Source organism: Lissotriton helveticus, chromosome 3_2, assembly GCF_964261635.1.
Source record: "Lissotriton helveticus chromosome 3_2, aLisHel1.1, whole genome shotgun sequence".
NCBI classification, from domain to species: domain Eukaryota; kingdom Metazoa; phylum Chordata; class Amphibia; order Caudata; family Salamandridae; genus Lissotriton; species Lissotriton helveticus.
The window spans coordinates 358606496-358627281 of record NC_136062.1 but is presented as its reverse complement, the minus strand read 5'-3'; the positions used below and the strand labels follow the sequence as shown (position 1 = coordinate 358627281).

At 50.6% G+C, this 20786-nt stretch overlaps 1 protein-coding gene across 1 annotated transcript in view; it reads left to right on the top strand.

Annotated features, from left to right (window-relative positions):
• The first annotated feature begins 2338 nt into the window (after nt 1–2338).
• Nucleotides 2339–20786, top strand: part of NAV2 (neuron navigator 2) — an 830108-nt gene continuing 811660 nt past the window's right edge. The window contains exon 1 of the mRNA XM_078684226.1: nt 2339–2723. Within this exon, the coding sequence (XP_078540352.1) occupies nt 2466–2723 (258 nt within the window). The 5' untranslated portion in view covers nt 2339–2465. The remainder of the gene's footprint in view (nt 2724–20786) is intronic.

Genomic DNA, 20786 nt, shown 5'->3' with positions numbered 1-20786 from the left:
TCACTCAGCCCCACCCTCTTCAACGTCTACATGAGCCCCCTCGCAGCCATCGCACGCCAACACAACCTCAACATCATCTCCTACGCCGACGACACCCAGCTGATCCTCTCCCTCACCAACGACCCCACAACCGCCAGAACCAAGCTACATAAAGGGATGAAGGACGTAGCCGAGTGGATGAGGAACAGCCGCCTGAAACTGAACTCAGATAAGACGGAAGTCCTCATCCTAGGATCATCACCCTCCGCCTGGGACGACTCCTGGTGGCCCCCTGCCCTGGGCAACGCACCCAAACCAACGGACCACGCACGCAACCTGGGCTTCATCCTGGACTCCTTCCTCTCAATGACCAGACAAGTCAACGCCGTCTCCTCGTCATGCTTCAACATCCTACGCATGCTGCGCAAGATCTTCCGGTGGATCCCCACCAAAACCAGGAAGACGGTCACCCAGGCCCTCGTCACCAGCCGACTGGACTACGGCAACTCCCTCTACGCCGGAACCACAGCCAAACTTCAGAAAAGACTCCAACGCATCCAGAACGCCTCAGCACGACTCCTCCTGAACATCCCCCGACACAGCCACATCGCCGGACACCTGAGAGGCCTGCACTGGCTCCCCGTCAGCAAGAGAATCACTTTCCGACTCCTCACCCACTCACACAAAGCTCTCCACAACCAAGGCCCCAGATACCTCAACGACCGTCTGACCTTCTACACTCCCACCCGCCAGCTACGATCGACCAACCACGCCCTCGCCGCCGTTCCCCGCATCCGAAGAGCCACAACGGGAGGAAGATCCTTCTCCTACCTGGCTGCCAAGACGTGGAACTCCCTACCCATCCACCTCCGCCTGACCCAAGACCACCTCTCCTTCAGGAAGCAACTCAAGACCTGGCTGTTCGAACAGTAGCGGACCCCCCTCCCCCAAGCGCCTTGAGACCCTCCGGGTGAGTAGCGCGCTATACAAATGCTTTGATTGATTGATTGATCAGAAGGATGTGAGGGGGAATGTCGCCCAATATCTAAATAAGGTATATAGGTGAGGAAGAGCAAAGTTATAATCTCGGCTCCCCCATATGGTATCATCCTGGGGCACATCTTTTCCCCCTCTTCTGCTTTATTTACAAAAAATGGTGCATGTTCAGCCAATTAGGCCACATTACTCGAGCTTTGCTTGTTTATTAATTGCTGGTTTTCCCTCCTAGTATGGGTAAAATAATGGCCTGTTTTATGACATATTAGACACACCTTTACTTGGTGTCACAGTTCGTTGTTCTGTAGGTAATTCTTTTTGGTTGTGTTATCTGCGGTGTTGGTGACCCTCTGTGCCCATGTAAGCACTAAACACTGGTTTACTTTCATATACCACCAGTGCCAGGCGGAGTGGTGCCCTGCGTTACAGAAGTGGACACAGAAACACAGGCTAGCTCTGCAGTTTCATAAAATGCACCCTCTCCTTCCACGTCTGGAACTCTTCCAGGCGGCTGGTGTTTTTCTTTGAATTTGAAACCAGGTAGTATTTTCCAGCGTCATCTTCCCCTGCCCTCGTGGAACTGCAGACCGGGCTCCTGTCTTTTTTTGTGCGCTTTTCCAGCCAGCAGCAGCAAGGCGAGGGAGTTTTCTGCCAGTCAGTGGAGGGGCTGAAGCCACGCCCCTCTTGCAGAGATATTTTGTTCCTGATTTGAGACGGGAGAGCCAATGGGCGCGGGCTGCATCCTGCTCTACTGTAGTGTCAGCTCGACAGCTCCTTCCCCAGCCCGACCCCCGCAGCAGCCTCCTCGCCGCCTGGCTGCCACCAGCAGGGGTGGCACACGCGCCATGACCCCTCTGCGTAAAAAGATGCCGCGTCGCTTCCACTCCTGACTGCGGCTCCTGCGGCACCCTGTGGCTCTGGCCACCACAGCTCGCTCTCTGCTGGTGCCACCTTGCCCTGCCTGCTGCTTGGCACCAGTAATGCCGAGGCGAGGGCGCTTGGCTGTCTTGGGCGCAGTTATCCAAGGACACCGCGCATTAACGCACTAAGCCACACAGATGCCTCTTGGACAAGGCTGAAGAAAGACACCCTAAGCTGGAAATCCGGGCTGAGCCCCCTCTCGCCTCCCTCTCGGTGGATCAGGGAACATATGTTGCGTGCAGCAGGTCCTTGCCTTCCTTCCCAAGAAACTGCCTCACTTTCGGAAATGCCGTGGCATGGTAATGAGGTGAAAAGTCTCTTTTTCCCATGAGCAGGAAAAAAACATAGCATCAGACTCCGAAAATGGAATGAACATGAGCAGGGGCGCACGGAGGGATTCCCCGAGCCAGTCACCCATCGACATTCTTTGCTGTTTCGGCTCCCTGGTCTAACTGGGGGCTTCTTTTGGGATTTAAAGAATATTTATCCGGCTCACTCTTAACTGGACAGATCGGTTGGCTTGCACTAGCCTGGTGACCAAGTCGTGTCGCGAAAAGCCGCAGGAGAAAATGCCAGCCATCCTGGTGGCTTCTAAGATGAAGTCGGGGCTCCCCAAACCCGTACACAGCGCGACGCCCATCCCGCAGGTGCCCACCCGGACCATCCCTCAGCCCTGCTATTTGAAGTTCCCGGGGGGCAAGGTGGAGGTGGCCAAGCCCTTGTGTGTGAGCCAACTCCCGCTCAAGCCTGCCCACGGACAGGAGATTGCAGTGGACGGCCCCCTCTTCCGGAAGACCAGCTCCATTGAGAATGGCTTTGATACTCAGGTGAGCAACAGCGCGCGCGACCCCTTATAGTCAGGGCCACTGGAATTATGCGGCAGCGGAGGGCCACAGTATGCGGCAGAGTTGCCTAAAATTATGTGGCAAAAAAAGGCAAATTATGTGGCACTGTGAGACATATTGTTTGATAGTATTACATCATTATTTTGTGAATTGTAAACTTGTTAACACTGTCTGGGCATTAGTTGCACCTTTTTAGTGCCAGTTTAACACCCAAATATAGCAATAAGCAACAGAAAGGTGACCAGTCCAACTCTGCAGAGGGTCTTCCACTGCTCTGCAAAACATGTCGCTGCGTTAAACCGTTTGACCCAAAAGCACATTTTTGTTTTGTTAAAATCTGCAGATTATGCAGCAGGTGATGGATTATGTAGCAAACGTGGCAAATCTATAATTATGTGCAAATCGCCGCACAATCGTATAATTCCAGTGGCCTTGCTTATTAGTGTGTGAGTTTGGGGCGCGATGGGGTTACATTGAACACCACGCGTGGTCTGAGCAGGTAAACTGGGTTGAAACATATTTAGGGAGGCCAGGTGCTCGGTGTGTTCACTTTCAGTAAACCAGCTGGAGATATGTGTTAACTGTGTTGTTGATGCACGTGCTGCTATGCGAGTGAACTGGGAGGTAGGTCAGCGTCACAGCCTGCATGGCCTTTAGGCGCTTCCCTTCTAGAGGGGACTCTGCCTGCTGGTCTCAAGAGGGGCATTTTCAAGGTTCCGAATGTCAGGGGATTTTTGAGTAATATGTAAAATAAACTGGGTATAGAATATATCACTGGGGTTCCTCAATGTATGGCATTTGTTTTTTAGATATTTACTTCTATATTTTCAGATATTTATTTTGTGTTTTGCAAAATATTAAGTTGTAGTTAGTGTATTTTCACATTTATTGAATGTATACATATAAGCTCATGCTTGGAATACGTTGTAGTGCTCTCTCAGAAAGCATTCACATTGTAGTAAAAACAGATGTACGTCTTCATCTTTGTAAAGCCTCGTTAGGAAACCTCGCCCCCCCCCCTCTTTTTCTTCTTATACCGCGACCTGCCAGTCTATTTTGCTAATGGGCCTGGCAGTCATGTCTAAGGGTATTGAAATTCACTCAAAAGAAGGCTTATTTTCAGTTTCCTTATTTAAAAATACATATAGTCAGAGAAAAATATAATTTAAACCTGTGTCCCTCGTTTGTTGAACCTAGGAAGGCTTAGCTGGGGTTCAAACCTGTGACCTCCTGGTTAGTGACGTCTCTGTTCCCCCAGGGCTAGCTCTTCAGCGTGAAGTTTGTAAGGCGTGCAGATACGAGGTGCCTACCTTTTTGTGCATTTTTGTTAATAAAATATATTTGTGGTGCAACTGGTTTAAAAAAAGTATTTTATATTCAGAAGCAGGCTGTCAGAAACATGAAATGGGGAAATGCAGGACACGACAGTCATTGTGTCCGAAAGGTCAGCAGGGTAGGGGCCGAGTCAGTCAAAGACTTGTAACTGCCCCTGCCTTGCTAGCTTTCAGGAACCCTGCGTGTGGAGCACGCCCCCCCCTTCATAATGGTTGAGCCTGCTCTGCCAGCCTGCTGTGTGCTAGTACTCTGAAGTCTGATCGTTTCCATCTGTCCATGACTCTCTCTTTAATTTCCCTCCAATTGGTGCCTCTTGAGACGGTAGCTGTCTCTTAGCTCTCTGCCGAAGAGAGAGGATTGTTATCTCAACAGTTGGGCGCATCTGGTGACTGCAGTAGAGAGCGTCGTCTAAGAGCTGCAGCCTTCCTGATTGCTGCACAAGTGTATATTTAGAGGTAACGAGAATTGATTGGCCTGCTATGAGCGTGCTGCCTGCCTGTGCTCTGCTAGTGTGCATTCGAAAGGTTGCTGTCGCAGGATTGTTTATATAGCACTATGTTGCACGTATACCTGTGTTTTCAAAGTCAGACGCGAGTTGTCATGTTGGGAAGTGTGCCAGTTTTTATTAACACTGCTTGTTTCCCACCTTGTCCCACTCGTTTGCTTAGCTTGAATGTTCGCCCTGTTTCGTGATGGCTTGTTGGAAGGTAGGCAGCCTGGGTCGCCAATGGGTTGCCCTAGCCTCCTAGCATCCTGGGTCGCCAATGGGTTGCCCTAGCCTCCTTGCATCCTGGATCGCCAATGGGTTGCCCTCGCCTCCTTGCAGCCTGGGTCGCCAATGGGTTGCCCTCGCCTCCTTGAAGCCTGGGTCGCCAATGGGTTGCCCTTGCCTCCTTGCAGCCTGGGTCGCCAATGGCTTGCCCTCGCCTCCTTGCAGCCTGGGTCGCCAATGGGTTGCCCTCGCCTCCTTGAAGCCTGGGTCGCCAATGGGTTGCCCTTGCCTCCTTGCAGCCTGGGTCGCCAATGGGTTCTCCTTGCAGCCTGGGTCGCCAATGGGTTGCCCTTGCCTCCTTGCAGCCTGGGTCGCCAATGGCTTGCCCTCGCCTCCTTGCAGCCTGGGTCGCCAATGGGTTGCTCTCGCCTCCCTGCAGCCTGGGTCGCCAATGGGTTGCCCTGGCCACCTTGATTGTATGATATGCAGCACTTTCCAGGCTGGTAGGCAGCACGGTGCTGAGACACAGAGAATCAGTCTGGCCTTACTCATGTTCCCGTGGGGACATGCCACAGTCACCATCTGTGCTAAACAGGCCGACCTCTGCACGTGGAAGACTGCCAGTGAATGCCGCCAGCATGGATATCTTGGCTCAAACTCCTACAGCAAGCGGTATGAAGGAGGAAATTGAATGGTCAACGCTAGTCACTGTTATGCCACTCAGTGTGTTAAAATAAACATAATCTGACTCATTTAGGAAATCAGACTTAAAAAAGCACCACGCACTGCTATGTCTGCGCTGTGTTTATGCCAGCCCGGCCTTCCAACGACGACCAGATGTGCAAAATCACCAGTCTGGAATCTCTTTGGCTCCGTCTCTCGATCTGATGGTGCATGTGAAAGTGCAGAGGGGCCTGCTTGTTAATAGCAAGGGCTGGCTGTGTGGCTCTAAATGGAGACTTCCCATTGATGTGCAGTTTGTGGGACGCAAGGATGTGACCGGGAGACACGAATGGAAGATGGGCCATGAGCAGCCTGTGGAGTGTCCTGAGCAGTGCCGTGGGCAGTACCCACAGAATCGTCACTATGGATGTTCATACATTCTCTTTGTGGTTTCTTAAACCATACGGCTCCTCTACATAAAGAGTTTTTTTGCCTTCCCCCAAACTTGGATATAAATGGAAGTGAACAGGTGGCAGTCTTTGCTGATGTGGTGATATTCCCTCCCCTGTATCCTTCACTTCTCAAAAGGTGGAGGCAAATCTGCCACATGTCAGTCTTTGCTGCCATGGTGATATCCGCTTCCCTGTACCCTCATCTCTCCAAGATGGATGCAAAGCTGCCACATGTCAGTCTTGGCTACTATGGTGATATCTACTTCCCTGTATCCTCACCTCGCCAAGATGGATGCAAAGCTGCCACAGTCTTGGCTACTATGGTGATAGCATAATGTATTCTGGGTGTTGTAGTCTTGGCTTACTTCTATCAAACTAATTAGATAAACACACCTGAAATCAATGTTTTGTGGATGAAAAGTTCAGGATTGCTGATAGTGTATTTAACGGCCCTATTGTAGTTGCTGTTATTATTCTTATAATTATTGTTATACCGTTTTATAAAGCACGCAGCTACCCAGATATAGTTTTTTCTGCGCTACAGCATCATAAAGGGACTAGCGGCACATATGGGATTAAAATAACTAGGTCTTCAAGTTCCTTAGGAAGTGAATCAGAGGTGCAGTTTCTTGGTGCTCAGGTAAGGCGTTCCAGTGCTTGGGGCCCAGATATGAGAAGGAATTACCTCCCATAGGGGCCAGTTTGACTCTGGGAACTGTGCACAGGTACTGGTTACTCAAACGCAGAGAGTGAATAGGCTGGTAGGGACCTACTAATTCTAGACGCTATCTCGTGGCTGACGTGCACGTTGCATAATGCCTTGATCTGTATCCTCTTTTCCACCATGAGTCAATGGAGCTCAAGGAGGAGGCAGGACACAGGTACGTTTCAGGAGTTGTTATAGTAGCCTAGCAGCAGAATTCTGTGATACTTCTGAAGGAAGCCCTGTCTGCTCCTAGCTAGAGTATGTTCCCGTAGTCTAATCTTGAAAGGATCAGGGCTTGGATGACCATCTTTTGGACTGAGAAAGGAAGCCTCCAAATAATCTTTCTCAGCCATTTCAGGACCGCAAATCAAGTGGAAACTACCTTGGCGACCTGAGGCTTCATAGACACATTCTTGTCCTGCCAAACCTAAGTTCTTAACTTTGGGGACCGGTTCGGGAAGAGAACCCAAGGTCTTAGGCAAGTGCTGTGTGCCCAATGTAGGGGGTTCTTTCCTAGCACCATAACCTCTTCTCGCCATGAAGTTTTAGCAAGTTGAAATTCATCCAGGTAAAGACTCGACCCAGGCAGTAGTTCAAGGCCGCGGAGTTGTGTCCCTAAGCAGATGACGAAGAAAAGATAATTTGGGTGTCATCTGCATAGGAGAACAGGGTAAGGCTGCAGCTTTCCACCAAGTCCGCAAGAGGGCGGATGTCGATATTAAAGAGAATCGGACTCAAGGCTGATCCCTGAGGGACACCCTAAATAAGGGCATATGATTTTGAAGAAGAACAGGCAGAGAAGTCTTGGAAAGTGCGACCTATTAGAAAGGAGGAGATCCAGGATAAGGCTGTCTATTGGACACCAGGTTTGTCAATCTTTCTAGACGAGAAGTATACAACACCGTATCAAAAGCCGCACTGAGATTGAGTAAGATCAGCGCAGCTGTTTCGCCTCATCCAGGAGCCATCTCAGATATTCCGTGACTCCCAGGAGGGCATATTTGGCTCCACTAGGGCTTATGCATGGTATGCTAACATATGTGCATTTTGTAACAGGGACACTTACGTAGCTTGCACCATACCCACACTGTGGTACCAAAGGACTGCACAAGAAGCGGAAACAACAGCTGTACAAAAGTACTCACACATGATAAACAGTTTTTCATCTAAGGATGCATTGTGTATTTTGCTGCACTGTGTTAGTGCTGGATAGTAACCAGTGGTGGTTGTGGCATCAGAACAAGTTTGGCTTGGCCATAGAATGGTGAGGGGAGGTTGAACTGGTGAGGCAGAGGCTGTGTGACAAGTAGTGGCAGGGAGACGCTGTGCCCCTCTATAGAGTGAAGGCAATATCTGAGAGGAGGTAGGAGGTGGAATACAGAGGAAATGTTTAATGAGATTAACGGGAGGAAAGGGAGAGTGGCGGTGCATAAAGATGCCTGGAAGAAAGAAATTGAGACCCTCTGTTCTGTGTTAACTGACTGCATTTGTAGGAGCCTCCTGCTGTAGGAATTCTGAGCACACCAGGTGTCTCTAAGGTGTATTCACCTGCCCGGCGAAGGACCCTGCGGGTTGTTACATGGAGTCGATCAGCCAGAGTGAGGGTTACAGGATTGTTGAATATGAGCAGTGCCCCCCTTTTCTCCTTTATTTTAATGGAGCAAAGAGCTGTATCAGTGCAGCCGACTGTGAGCTGGGATGCCGGTGAGACACCTGAATTCCTATGCAGCCAACTGCACATTTTTTCCCACCCATGCATGTTCAACCAATCAATCAGCATTTGTAGAGCGCAACACTGTCAGCCCTAGGGGGTATCTGGGCGCTGTGTCTCCATCGAAGAGCCAGGTTTTGAGTCTCTTTCCGAAGTCTGTCAGTGAGGGGACTGTACGGAGCTGGAGGGGAAGGTCGTTCCAGGTCGGGGCAGCCATGTAGAAGGAGCGGCCGCCGCCGTGGCTGCGACAGATGAGGGGGTGTTGCACGCCCATATCTTAACCCTTTCCACATTGGGCTAATTCCCCCGTGGTGCGGGGGGGAGGGGCTGCGCGTGTTGCCGCAATACTCATGACGAGTCCAGCTCGTCATACTGCACAGTGGAGCTGTGCTCATGACGAGCTGGACTTGTCATGACTCCGCCCACTCCTTTAGAACGCCGGCACAGGCGGGAAATGACCACGCGCGGGAGGCGCCGCGGCAGCATGAAGAGTCCAGCTCGTCATCAGCACAAGACCACTGTACAGCATGGCGAGTTGGACACGTCTTGAGCACGGAAAGGGTTAAAACTAATACCCTGAAGCCAGGAAACCACCATAAGGTATGGTCCATCAATCATGAAGTTTTTTTATTTTTTAATTTAGGAAATTGATGATCCTATTACTTGTTTCCACTTTTGTGTGGGCGCCCTTCCTCAAGTGCCAAGATGGTAAAGATACAGTCCCTCTCCGATCAAGAAAAGCCCCACTAAAGGATTATTGGACTTTGATTGCCATATTAGGAGTCGTCGCCACTGTACTACTGACTTGTAAACAGGCCTGTGCAAATGTTTCTGTCAAGTCATGGTAATCTTTCATAATTCCCGAATTTCGAGTTATGTGGAATGTGCACAATTTTCAGAATGTCAAATTTTGTGTCATTTTAGCCTGTAGCGGGCTAGTTTAAGTGACAAAAACGCCTTGCTGATATATTTTCGAACCTAACAAGACATTTTATCCTCAAGCCAGTCTCATACAAGGCTCTTGCTTGATGTTTCCATGTGTGGTGAAAGCTACTGAAGGTAATGCCTAAATAGATTTCAGGTTGTGCTTGTAGCTTCCCAAAAATAACCCTTTATCTCCTATGACCGTGGTAAATGGAGATGGACTGAGGGCCAGTTGGTCAAAAAGAGATTGTCTACTTTAATAAGTATGGAAAGGACACCTTGACGCTCTTTTCTGCATCACAAGAGAATATCCATCCATCCATTCATCCATCCCTCCCTCCTTTCGTCCCTCATGCATTGTGCCGGGGATCTGCTCAGTGCATCCCAGATAATATATCCATTGCACACATTGTTGTGATGGGGACATAAACGACTTGGTGGAACTAAAAAACCTGTACCCTAAGCTGCACTTTACTTGCATAGCTGCCGGGGTCTCTCTTCTCCTCAGCAGTACTAGACTAGTAGCCTCAATTTCTCAATGTGACATACTTACCAACATATAATTTCATTATGATTTCAGAGGCCTATATTTCATAAAAGCTCTCAGTATTCAAGTCCTTCATGCTAACGAGGCCCCACATGTTTTCGTCTTTAGGGGCCACCACCTGTCCTCCTTCTATGCCGTGGTAATGTTGGGTTTGAACTGGGACGGTACGCCTTTATGCGCAGTTATTATGGAGCTTTATTTTTAAACAAGAACTCATGATGTGGATGTCAGCATCCTATAACGTGAATAAGTCTCTCTTAGTTTCTTAGCCATATGAACGGCAATATTGCCAAACTAGATAGAACTGTACAGTTATTATAGAGTCTTACCATAAATAGACTGTCAAAGCGGTCTTATTTTGTATATGCGTCATAGGTGTGCTGTAAACACTAAGGTGGCTCAATCAATCTACCAATTAATCAGTCACTCAGTAGATTTGTAGAGCTCTTCTTGTCACCGGTCGCGGTATCCAGGCACTGGCAGGGTCCAGTTGGTTAGCCAAACAGCCAGGTCTTCAGGAATTTCGGAACTCTGACAGAGATGGAGAGGTCCGAAGATGAAAGGGTAGCTCGTTCCATGTCTTTGCTGCTAGGTAAGACAAGGAGCAAGCTCGGTATCTGCTACAAAACAGATTCTGGGAGAGGGTTAGAGAAAAGGACGCGGAGCGGAGGTGTCTGGTGGGCTGATGAAAGTTCATGCGGTGGTTCACATAGGCTGGTCTGCAGTTGTGTAGTGCCTTGTATGCATGGTTCAGGAGCTTGGACTGGCATCTCTTCTGTACAGGGAGCCAGTGGAGTTCCTTGAGGTAGAGGATGATGTGGGTTCATCTAGGGAGATTCAGGACAAGTCTGTCTGTGGCGTTCTTTATGGTCTGTAGTCATTGGAGGAGGTGAGCTGCTATCCCTGTGTAAAGAATGTTGTTGTAGTTCAGAATGATGCTTAGGTTCCTAATATGGTCAGTGAAGGTAGGAGTCGGTCTGATTTCTGAGGGCCACCAAAATGCGTCCCATGGGGAAATTTCGTTACCGAAAATCAGTACCCTGTCGTGCCTGAGTTGAACTTCAGACACAAATGAATCACTGCTCTACACCAATTTAGACCTGTGCTTGTGAGTCATTCTTGAGTTGCGGGTGACTCCCGTTGACCTCCGTGCTGCAGGGGATCGTTTGACCTACGATGCGGAAGGAGTCTGATTGCTGGACAACGGAAGGTCTTAGTGTTCTTGATCAGTACTTCTGTTTGGAGCCATGGCGCAACACTCTAGTTCCACTTCTGCCTAAAATATTAGTGTGTGTTTAAGAGGAGATGGGCACAATGGCAATAATACAAGATAAATAAGATTTTGATTTATCCGCAACCTAGATGTGTTGGCTTAGACTCTGTTAGAAAGAGATAATCAGACACTGCTATATGTACGTTCTCTTCAAGCAGGATGTGAATACTCTGCTAAAGCGTTGGCTGCACAAACGTATCTCCAGGGTAGAGCAGCGCGTAACGCAGAGTCCTCTGTGCTTTACTGTGATCTTTTGTGAAAGCCTGTCGTTGGCTGCAGAGATATGAAATGCTCTGTCTGTGCTGATATGTCAACAGGATGAATACTTCTAGTGCAAGCAGAGATGCTGCATCGGTCTGGGGGACGCTCACTCGGGCAGCATTAGTCTCCCTGGACTCGCTGGACATCTCGGATACACTGGCAAGGACACTAAAATGTATCACATGCCTCCCAGGTGGGCGCAGTTACGCCAAACCTCGCTGAATTAGGTGTTAATGTTAAAAAGTAGGAAGAATGACAACATTATTAGGACTTGCCTTTACCCAGTTTTAGCTGGTTTTGGCAGACCTAGTGTTTCCAATAGAGCACATATGCAGTCGTTTTGGGTCAGCCCATTGGTTGGTTTTGTTATCTATCGCAGTTGTCTGCTCTTGATTCGATGGCTTTCCTACCTATACGTGTCTCTGTCCCTTTCAGGAGCATTTCAGTATCTCAAACCATGTTTCCATGTCATTATTTATGGCCTGTGTAGGGTGTAAATTTACCATAAATAGTGGTAAAAATGTCTTTCTGACATAGGACGTCATACGACCCCTGATGCCTGTCATGGGCCTGGAGACCCATAGGAATGAATGGGAAGGCATTCCTTAATTGTGACTCGTAATTTGCAAGTCGCAATTAAGGAATATCTGGGAATCGCTAATTTTATAGCGATTCCTACATGCATAGGCTTTTGCAATTCCTTAATTCCTATTCCTTAATAATCTCAATTAAGGAATCGCAAAAGACTACATTGATGCATGTACTTTATGTTTTATACCGCAATTCTACAGTTTGCAAGTGTAAGCAACAGAAGTTACAGTGATCTAATTCAGCGGTACTCACTCAGCGGCATGACTTATCATTGGTGCAGCAGGTGCAGTGACACCAGGGCCTAGAGGCCTGGATAGCCCACTGCAAACCTTGATCTTTGCAGTAGCTTAGAGTTCAAGTAGCAGCCGGGGGAGGGGGGGGAGCGGGGCGGGGGGGGGGGGGGGGTTGTCCATTTTCTTCCTTGCACTAGGGCCCCTGACACACTGGCTGTGACAGAGTACTCAGTTCACCATAAGGATGAAAGGAGAATCTGCCTAGCCGGAAGTCTGCCAGTGCCACCCTCGCATCACTGCAGATGTCCGTGTTTAGCGTTAGACTTCTGAGCCATCTTGATGATAATTGTACAGTAGGAGCAGTGTTACTATTTTTTTTTTATTCATTTGCTTTATGGCAGCCAATTGTTTTATTTTGTCAGATGGTGCGGTTTACATGCCTTGCCCACTGGGCTGTACCCTTTTGACATTCATCAGACCGAGAAATGTTGGTCGCATCCTATTTTTAGAAATGTGTATTTTCACAGGGATTCGGGGCGTGCGAGGTGCCAGCTTCTCCGTGCCATTTACAAGTGACCCTTGGAGCGTTTTCAACAAACTGGTTTTCTATTCACGAAGAACTGGAAGGCAGTCAAACACTTGTCATTTACGAGGCCCTATTTTTACCATAAAACCTCATTTTTCAGAAACCAGCCCCTGGGCGCCAGCTGCTTTGCAGAGCCTCCCTACAGCAGAACAACTGGAAACCTTCAGAGCTGGAAACATCCATGCCAGGTTTGCGGGCATGTCACAGGAAATGACGTCACAGCCGCTCTTTGCGTAAACGTCTCATTCGTCCCATCAACACCAGGGCAATCCCACGTGAAAAGTAGCGCGTTTGACTCACAGGTGTCGATTGCCTCGTGAGTCAGTGCTGAACGTGATTATTTTGAGACGTGAAGCACAGCTGCTGTGGTGGAGCGCGCGCTAGGGATCTCACATGTGCGTAAGCTGTTAACTTCCGGAGAGTGTTTTTTGCATTAACAGGTGACTTTTGCTTACAGTACCCCCAGACCCGCAGGCTAGAGTAATTTTTTTTCTTCCGCCCTATATATTTTTTGATGCTATAAATCTCGGCTTAATGAGTGGGTGAGTGTTATTCGCAGGTGGTTAGGCAGTAAGGGCCAGCTGTATAAAAATCAAGTCGCAAAAGTGGACAAGTTGTGCACCCATTTTTGTGACCATTTCATACTTTTGTGTGTGACGTGTACTATTCAATCGTGTTGCAAATTCTCTTGTCTCGGGGGTCGCAGAATGACCTGCATAATGAATATTAATTAGGCAGGTTACTATTTGTGACCCTGTGTGATTAGCTACAAACACTGATGGTTTCTTCAAGGAACAGTAAACCACTATCCTTGCTTTTGCATTAACATTTGCAAAGTTTTTTTTCTTCAAAGCAGCACCAGTACCTTTAAGGAACACAGGCACCTTTAAAAAAAGACAAGTTTCGCCTTTGGTCACAGCTAGTGGTTCCCTGGACTCTTGCATGCACCCTCCCCTTCAAGTGTGCCCGACTCACAGAGGAAGCTGTTCAGTGGGTACAGCTTCCTCTTTGACAATAGTTACCACCTCTTTTGTGGAGTCGGGAACTTTTCAGTGGTTTGTGGTTGTGATGGTCACAAACCATTGATACATGGAGCAGGACCTCTGGCCTCCTGGTCAGTGACCCAGTTCTCCGCTCACTGTGCCTCCGCCGTGGCTGCCCCTTCCTCCTCTGCGCCAGGTAGGAGTTCAAGGCTGCTGTCCTCGTGTCCCTGTGGTGGGCCTGCTCATTACTGCTTGAATTGTATTGTTGTATTGGTATTTTTGTCTTAGCTTTTGCTCGTTACTTTGCCTAGGTGCATCTCGTCCTCACTCTTGTTTTTAATTTCATGTTTGCCTTTTCCTTATTGTATTTGTCTTGCGTTTTTACCCCGCTCTCCTGCCTGTTTTTTACTCGTTGTTGCTGTCCCTGGGGCCGCTCCCCCACCCGGTTTTCACGCTCCTGCCTCCCAGCTTCACTTCCCTCCCCCTTCCCGTATTTTAATGCGGCCACAGCACAGATGCACGCAGCGGGCACGCCACTGGCGCTCAAAAGGCAAGCCTGTCTGCGACCAGTGGCAGGACAACATGATCTCCGACCACGCACCGCTACAACCCTGCTGCCCTACTTGCATTCAACCCTAGAAGGAACAAGAAGTGCCAGCTGGCCACTCCGAACACCACCCACGGCCAGTTCTCCTGCCGCCACTGCCACCAGACCTTCGCCTCCGACCATGCCCCCGCAGACACCGCCCCCAGGACGAACGCCAACACCCCGTAGCCCTAAACTGCATCCTCCTCTACGTTCACTCCCTGCTCAGACACGCCGTAGAGATCTGGGACCTTCTCGACACCCTCTCACCAGACGTCACCTCCTTTACAGAAACCTGGATCAAAGCCTTCTCCGCCCCTGACATTGCCACCGCCATCCCTGATGGATTCAAGATCCAGAGGAAGGACTGCGCCAACCGCTCAGGAGGTGGACTCGCCTTCGCACACAAGAGCTCCCTCTGACTCTCCACCTCCACCACAATTAACTCCCTCTCCACCACCGAACACCTTCACTTCCAGGTCGAGACCAGCCCTAGGACCACTTTGCGGCACCCTCACCTACAGACCCCCACCGGTCCCCGCGCTTCGTTCGCTACCACCATCACCGACCTCATCGCACCCCATGCCATCGCCTCCATGGACTACATACTCGTTGAGTACCTGAACTTCCACCTCGACATCCCCAATGACACCAACTCCACCACCCTCCTGGACAACCTCATCAACAATGGACTGAAAGAACTCATCACCACACCTACCCACAAGGCAGGACACAACCTCGTCTTTGAAGGAGGTAACAACATCCACTTCAGCCACACCACGCAACCCCCATGGACTGACCACCACTGCGTATGCTTCCACGTTGACAAACCCAAGCCGCCCAAACCTGCACCTCTCCCCCATGAAGGTACTGGAGCAAAGCCACTGAGGAACAGCTCAACTCCACTCTCAACCACGACGCCCCCACCACCTCGACCAACGCCAACCTCGCAGCCAAAGAACTCCACAGATGGATCTCCAATTGCGCAGATACGCTTGCACCCCTACGTCACCCCAACAGACAGCACCCCAGGAAGGCCACCTGGTTTGACGGCGACCTCCAAGGGTCCAGACGCAACTGCAGACGTCTCAAGATGAACTGGAGAAACAACAAAACGTCAGAAGACCACACCACCTACAAGAACGCCATGACAGAATACCACCAACGCATCAGATGTTCATCCAAAACAAGATCCTCACCAACTCCAGCAACGCCAAAGAACTCTTCAGCGACATCCAGGAATTCACCAAGCCCCCCAGCGAAACCACGCACATCACCCCTTCCCAGGACCTATGCAACAAGCTCGGCTTCTACTTCCATCTGAAAATCAAAGGCCTCTACGACAACTTCAATGACCAGACACCCAACTCCGAAACCACCTCCCTCACCAGCAACGCCAGTCAGCCTTCCATCTCCTCCTGGACCCCAGTCACCACCGAAGACACCACCTCGACCATAAAAGGCATCCACTCAGGGGTACCCATGGACCTCTGCATGCCGCACATCTTCCACAGAGCTGCCACCGCCATTGCCCCAGAGCTAGGACGCACCATCAACGCCACCTTTAAGACCTTTATCTGTCCCGACGACTGGAAACACCCAGAAGTCAGACCCCTGCTCAAGAAGCCCACAGCAGATCCCACGGATCTCAAGATCTACCATCACATCTCACGCCTCCCCATTGCAGCCAAAGTCACTGAGAAGACTGTCAATGCGCAACTAACAAAATTAATCGAAGAAAGCTCCCTCTTCGACCCCTCCCAATCCGGATTCCGCAGCAAACACAGCACTGAGACCGCCCTACTCGTCACCACAGACGACATCCGCACCGTACTCGACCAAGGACCCACCATGGCCCTGATCCTACTCGACCCCTCAGCAGCACTCGACACCGTCTCCCACCGCACACTTACCGCCAGACTCCCCGACGCCGGCATACAAGGAGCCACCCTCGACTGGATCCGCTTGCTCCTCACCGGCAGAAGCCAAAGAATCAGACTACCACCCTTTCTCTCTGCATCCATAGAAATCAACTGCGGAGTACCCCAAGGATCGTCACTCAGCCCCACGCTCTCCAACATCTACATGGCCTCCCTCGCCGCCATTGTCAGACAGCATGGACTCCGCATAGTATCCTACGCGGACGATACCCAGCTCATTCTCTCCCTCACCAAGGACCCCATCACCACCAGACTCAACTTGCAGGAAGGAATGAAGGACGTCGCATCCTGGATGAGCAGCAGCTGCCTGAAGCTCCACTCGGAGAGGGCCCACCGCCATCGGCTGCCCTCCCACCCCAATGGACCACACCCGCAACCTTGGCATCGTACTCGACTCTGCCCTCTCCATGACCCGACAGGTCAACGCCGTCGCCTCCAGATGCTTCAACACCCTCCGCATCCTCCGAAAGACATTCAAATGGATCCCCCCCCGAATCAAGAAAGACCGTTACCCACGCACTCATAACCAGCAGACTCGACTACAGAAACGCCCACTACGCCGGAATCAACAAGTCTCTGCTCCGCAAGCTCCAGACCATACAAAACAGCGCAGCCAGACTCGTACTCTGCATCCCTCGACACAAACACATCACCCAACACCTGCAGAACCTCCACTGGCTCACCGTTGAGAAGAGAGTTACTTTCAAGATACTCACCCACGCCTACAAATGCCTCCACAACACCGGACCCCAATACCTCAACGATAGAATCTCCTTCCACCGACCCAAGAGAAACCTACGATCTGCCGACCTCGCCAAAACCCCTCGCATCCGCAGAGCATGAGCAGGTGGAAGAGCCTTCACCTACATCGCGGCCAAGACCTGGAATGAGCTTCTGATCGACATCAGACGTGCCCCCTCCCTGAACATCTTCAGGAAGACACTCAAGACCTGGCTCTTCGATTGAACGGAGCTGCACCCCCCCCCCCCCCCAAGCGCCTTGAGACCCTTCCGGGGGAGTAGTGCATTTACAAATCCCCTGATTAATTGTTTGATTGATATATCTCATTGTGATTTGTTGATTACGAGAGAATGTCCTTTTGTGCTCTCACTCCTAATCAATGGTTGGTAAAAGCATCTTGTGATTCAGAAAGGCTTTACTGAATTGCAAAAGGTATTTAGTTCATTACTAAACACCATTTTGCTGGTCATGCACCTTATGGTTTGCAACAACACATGGTTTTCTGCATATGGGCCTATCTTCCTGATAAAATGCATGAGGTTACTGATTGGAAAACCACACCAGGGAGCTGGGGAGCCCAGAGTGTTGGTGATGAACAATGAAGTTGAGCATAATACACTCTATTTGGTCTCCGGCTTGGATGCTGAGCCTGCCTGTACAGGCTGGTATTATACCGTCCTTTAATGAATAGTAAACACTGAGACTTCTTCTGCTCAGTATCTCTCAGTGTGCCGGGTGGGAGATCCAACCACAGGGATGCCCTACGTTGGTCCAGGGTGGCTGATCCATGCCTGGTTTTGAGGGTCACCAAGGACTAAGCTCACTCAGTGGACATCCTGAAAAGCTGGCATGGATCCTGCTCTCCTGGACCTCCGTTGGATTCCGCTGTCCTAGCATCAGATGTGTAGCGAGGCCTTGTATTCCTCGTATTGTATCTTCTCGCAACATGGTCTTCAGTGTATTCTGATCCCGCAACACTGGAATGCCATTGGACGTAGAGCTGTGCAAGAAAGACAGGCTTTGAAGAAGTAAAACAAATTGGTCGTTGTTCGGTTCGTTTTTTGCTTGTTATAGATTTGTATGATCGTAGAAAACATTTTCTTCGCTATGACAAAATATTATAGTTAATTGTCATTTCTTAGTCTGTAAGTGGGCGTCAGACTGATGATCTTCAGAAAAGTAAAGTGCAGGCACAGACTGTCAACAAGTGTTAAATAAAGGGTAGCCTCTATCATGAACCATAGTCCTTTTTTCAAGGTTCAAAACGCTCTTTCACAGGGTGTGGTGCTGGGAATGTCATTTCTTGTTCCACAGAAGCCAACGGCCACCAACCTCACGAAATGGATCAGCAACTGCGCAGACGCCCTCGCCCCTCTGAAGACCCCGCCGAGCAGACCCGGCAGCAAGAAAGCCCCATGGTTTCACGACGAACTCAAGAGCTCCAAGAAGAACTGCAGAGCACTCGAGAAAACCTGGCGCAGAGACCCAACACCGGACAACATGACTGCCCTCAAGCTCGCCACCCGAAAACACCACCAACTGATCCACGGCACCAAGAAAACCGCATTCAAGGAACGACTGGACAACAACGCACACAACAGCAAGGAACTCTTCAACATCGTGAAAGAGCTCTCCAACCCCAACGCCGGAAACAACGACATCACCCCTTCGCAAGACCTCTGCAACTCCCTCGCCTCCTACTTCCACAACAAGATCGCGGACATACACAACAGCTTCAGCACTCAACCGACGCACACCACGACCGAACCACCGCCCCCCACAACCACCCTCCGCGCCTGGACCCCGATCAGCACCGAAGACACCGTCCGCACGATGAACTCCATCCACTCCAGATCTCCGACAGACCCCTGCCCTCACCACGTCTTCAACAAGGCCGACGCTGTCATCGCACCCCACCTGCGGGACATCATCAACACCTCCTTCGACACCGCCACCTTCCCGGAGAGCTGGAAGCACGCCGAACTCAGCGCTCTACTTAAGAAACCATCAGCCGACCCCACCGACCTCAAGAACTACCGCCCCATCTCGCTGCTCCCGTTTCCGGCAAAAGTCATCGAGAAGACTGTCAACAAGCAACTGGCCGCCTTCCTCGAGACGAACGGTTCCCTCGACCTCTCGCAGTCTGGCTTCCGGGCCAACCACAGCACCGAGACCGCCCTGATCGCCGCCACCGATGACATCCGAGCCCTGCTCGACAACGGAGAAACAGCGTCCCTCATCCTCCTGGACCTCTCCGCGGCCTTCGACACTGTCTGCCACCGTACCCTAGTACAGTGCCTGAGCAACGTCGGGATCCAGGAGAAGGCACTGGAGTGGATCATCTCCTTCCTCACCGGAAGGACACAGAGAGTCTGCCTCCCCCCATTCAGATCGGAGGCCACCGAAGTCATCTGCGGCGTTCCTCAAGGCTCCTCGCTCAGCCCAACACTCTTCAACGTCTACATGAGCCCCCTCGCAGCCATCGCACGCCAGCACAACCTCAACATCATCTCCTACGCCGACGACACCCAGCTGATCCTCTCCCTCACCAACGACCCCGCCACCGCCAGAAGCAACCTGCACGAAGGGATGACAGACGTAGCCAAATGGATGTCGAACAGCCGCCTGAAACTGAACTTGGACAAGACGGAAGTCCTCATCCTGGGATCATCACCCTCCGCCTGGGACAACTCCTGGTGGCCCCCCGCCCTGGGCAGCGCACCCAAACCCACAGACCACGCACGCAACCTGGGCTTCATCCTGGACTCCTCCCTCTCAGTGGCGTCACTAGGGGGTGCGGGGGGTGCGGACCGCACCGGGTGTCACCCCATTATGGGGGTGACACCAATCTGGTTACCCTGGCTGGCAGGCTCGCTCTGCACTGCACAGTGCAGCCTCGGCCTCACAGTGGGTCCCAGGGCCATTTCGCGCTACCAATGACGGGCTGACGGCCTGCCCTGGGACAGCCCCCGCGCCGTGCTCCTCTGACGCACCACGTCTGTGGGAGGAGACTCGGCAGGGCAGGGGAGTGCGTCCGATGGCAACGGTGTCTACTGCTTCAATAAGAATTAATGGTTGGCACGGGCCGGGCGGGCCCTCTAACGGTGCCACGTTCAGTGGCGAATAACTCAGGGATAGCCCAAGCCAAGCGGAGGTGAGGAGCGCAGCAGTTCAGATCCTCGGAGGGTGTCTGGCTGGAGTTGAAGGAGGCGCGGCTGACTGAATTACCAGAGGCCGAAACATGCATAGGTGGACGACCACCTCCACCAGCACATAGGCGCCCAAGTTGTAAGGGTTATTGGCGAGTGGATCCCAGAAAAAAAATGATGCTAAGTGCCAAAATCCGCCTTTCACCTTGTTTATCGTGACCTGTTGTTCCCCCAGTGTGAAAGTGTCATACAACGCTGCCTCGATATGCTGTGGAGTGCACCGACGGGCCGTAGACTCGGGGAAGTGGATATAAATTCAGCTCGTGTTGAATCGCCGGGCGCCCCCTTTCTTGCCTTCTGCACAGCTAAATCTGCTAACTATGGCGAAGAGTGAGATTAAAAGCTTTTGGGGGAGATAGCAGCACATTTGTGGCTTTAATACTAATTGCAAGACATTTGTAGTTCGTATAAAAATGTAAGCCACTTGAAACATTATCAGCTAAAATAGGAATATTTGTGTAACTAATTGACAAATGTACAATGTACAAAGCAAACTTTAAGTCACTTTGAGTCATATGTAACTGAACAATCTCTCAAAATCTGGATGAGATGCATTTGATTTGCAATAGGAAAAATTGGTTTTACATTTCCT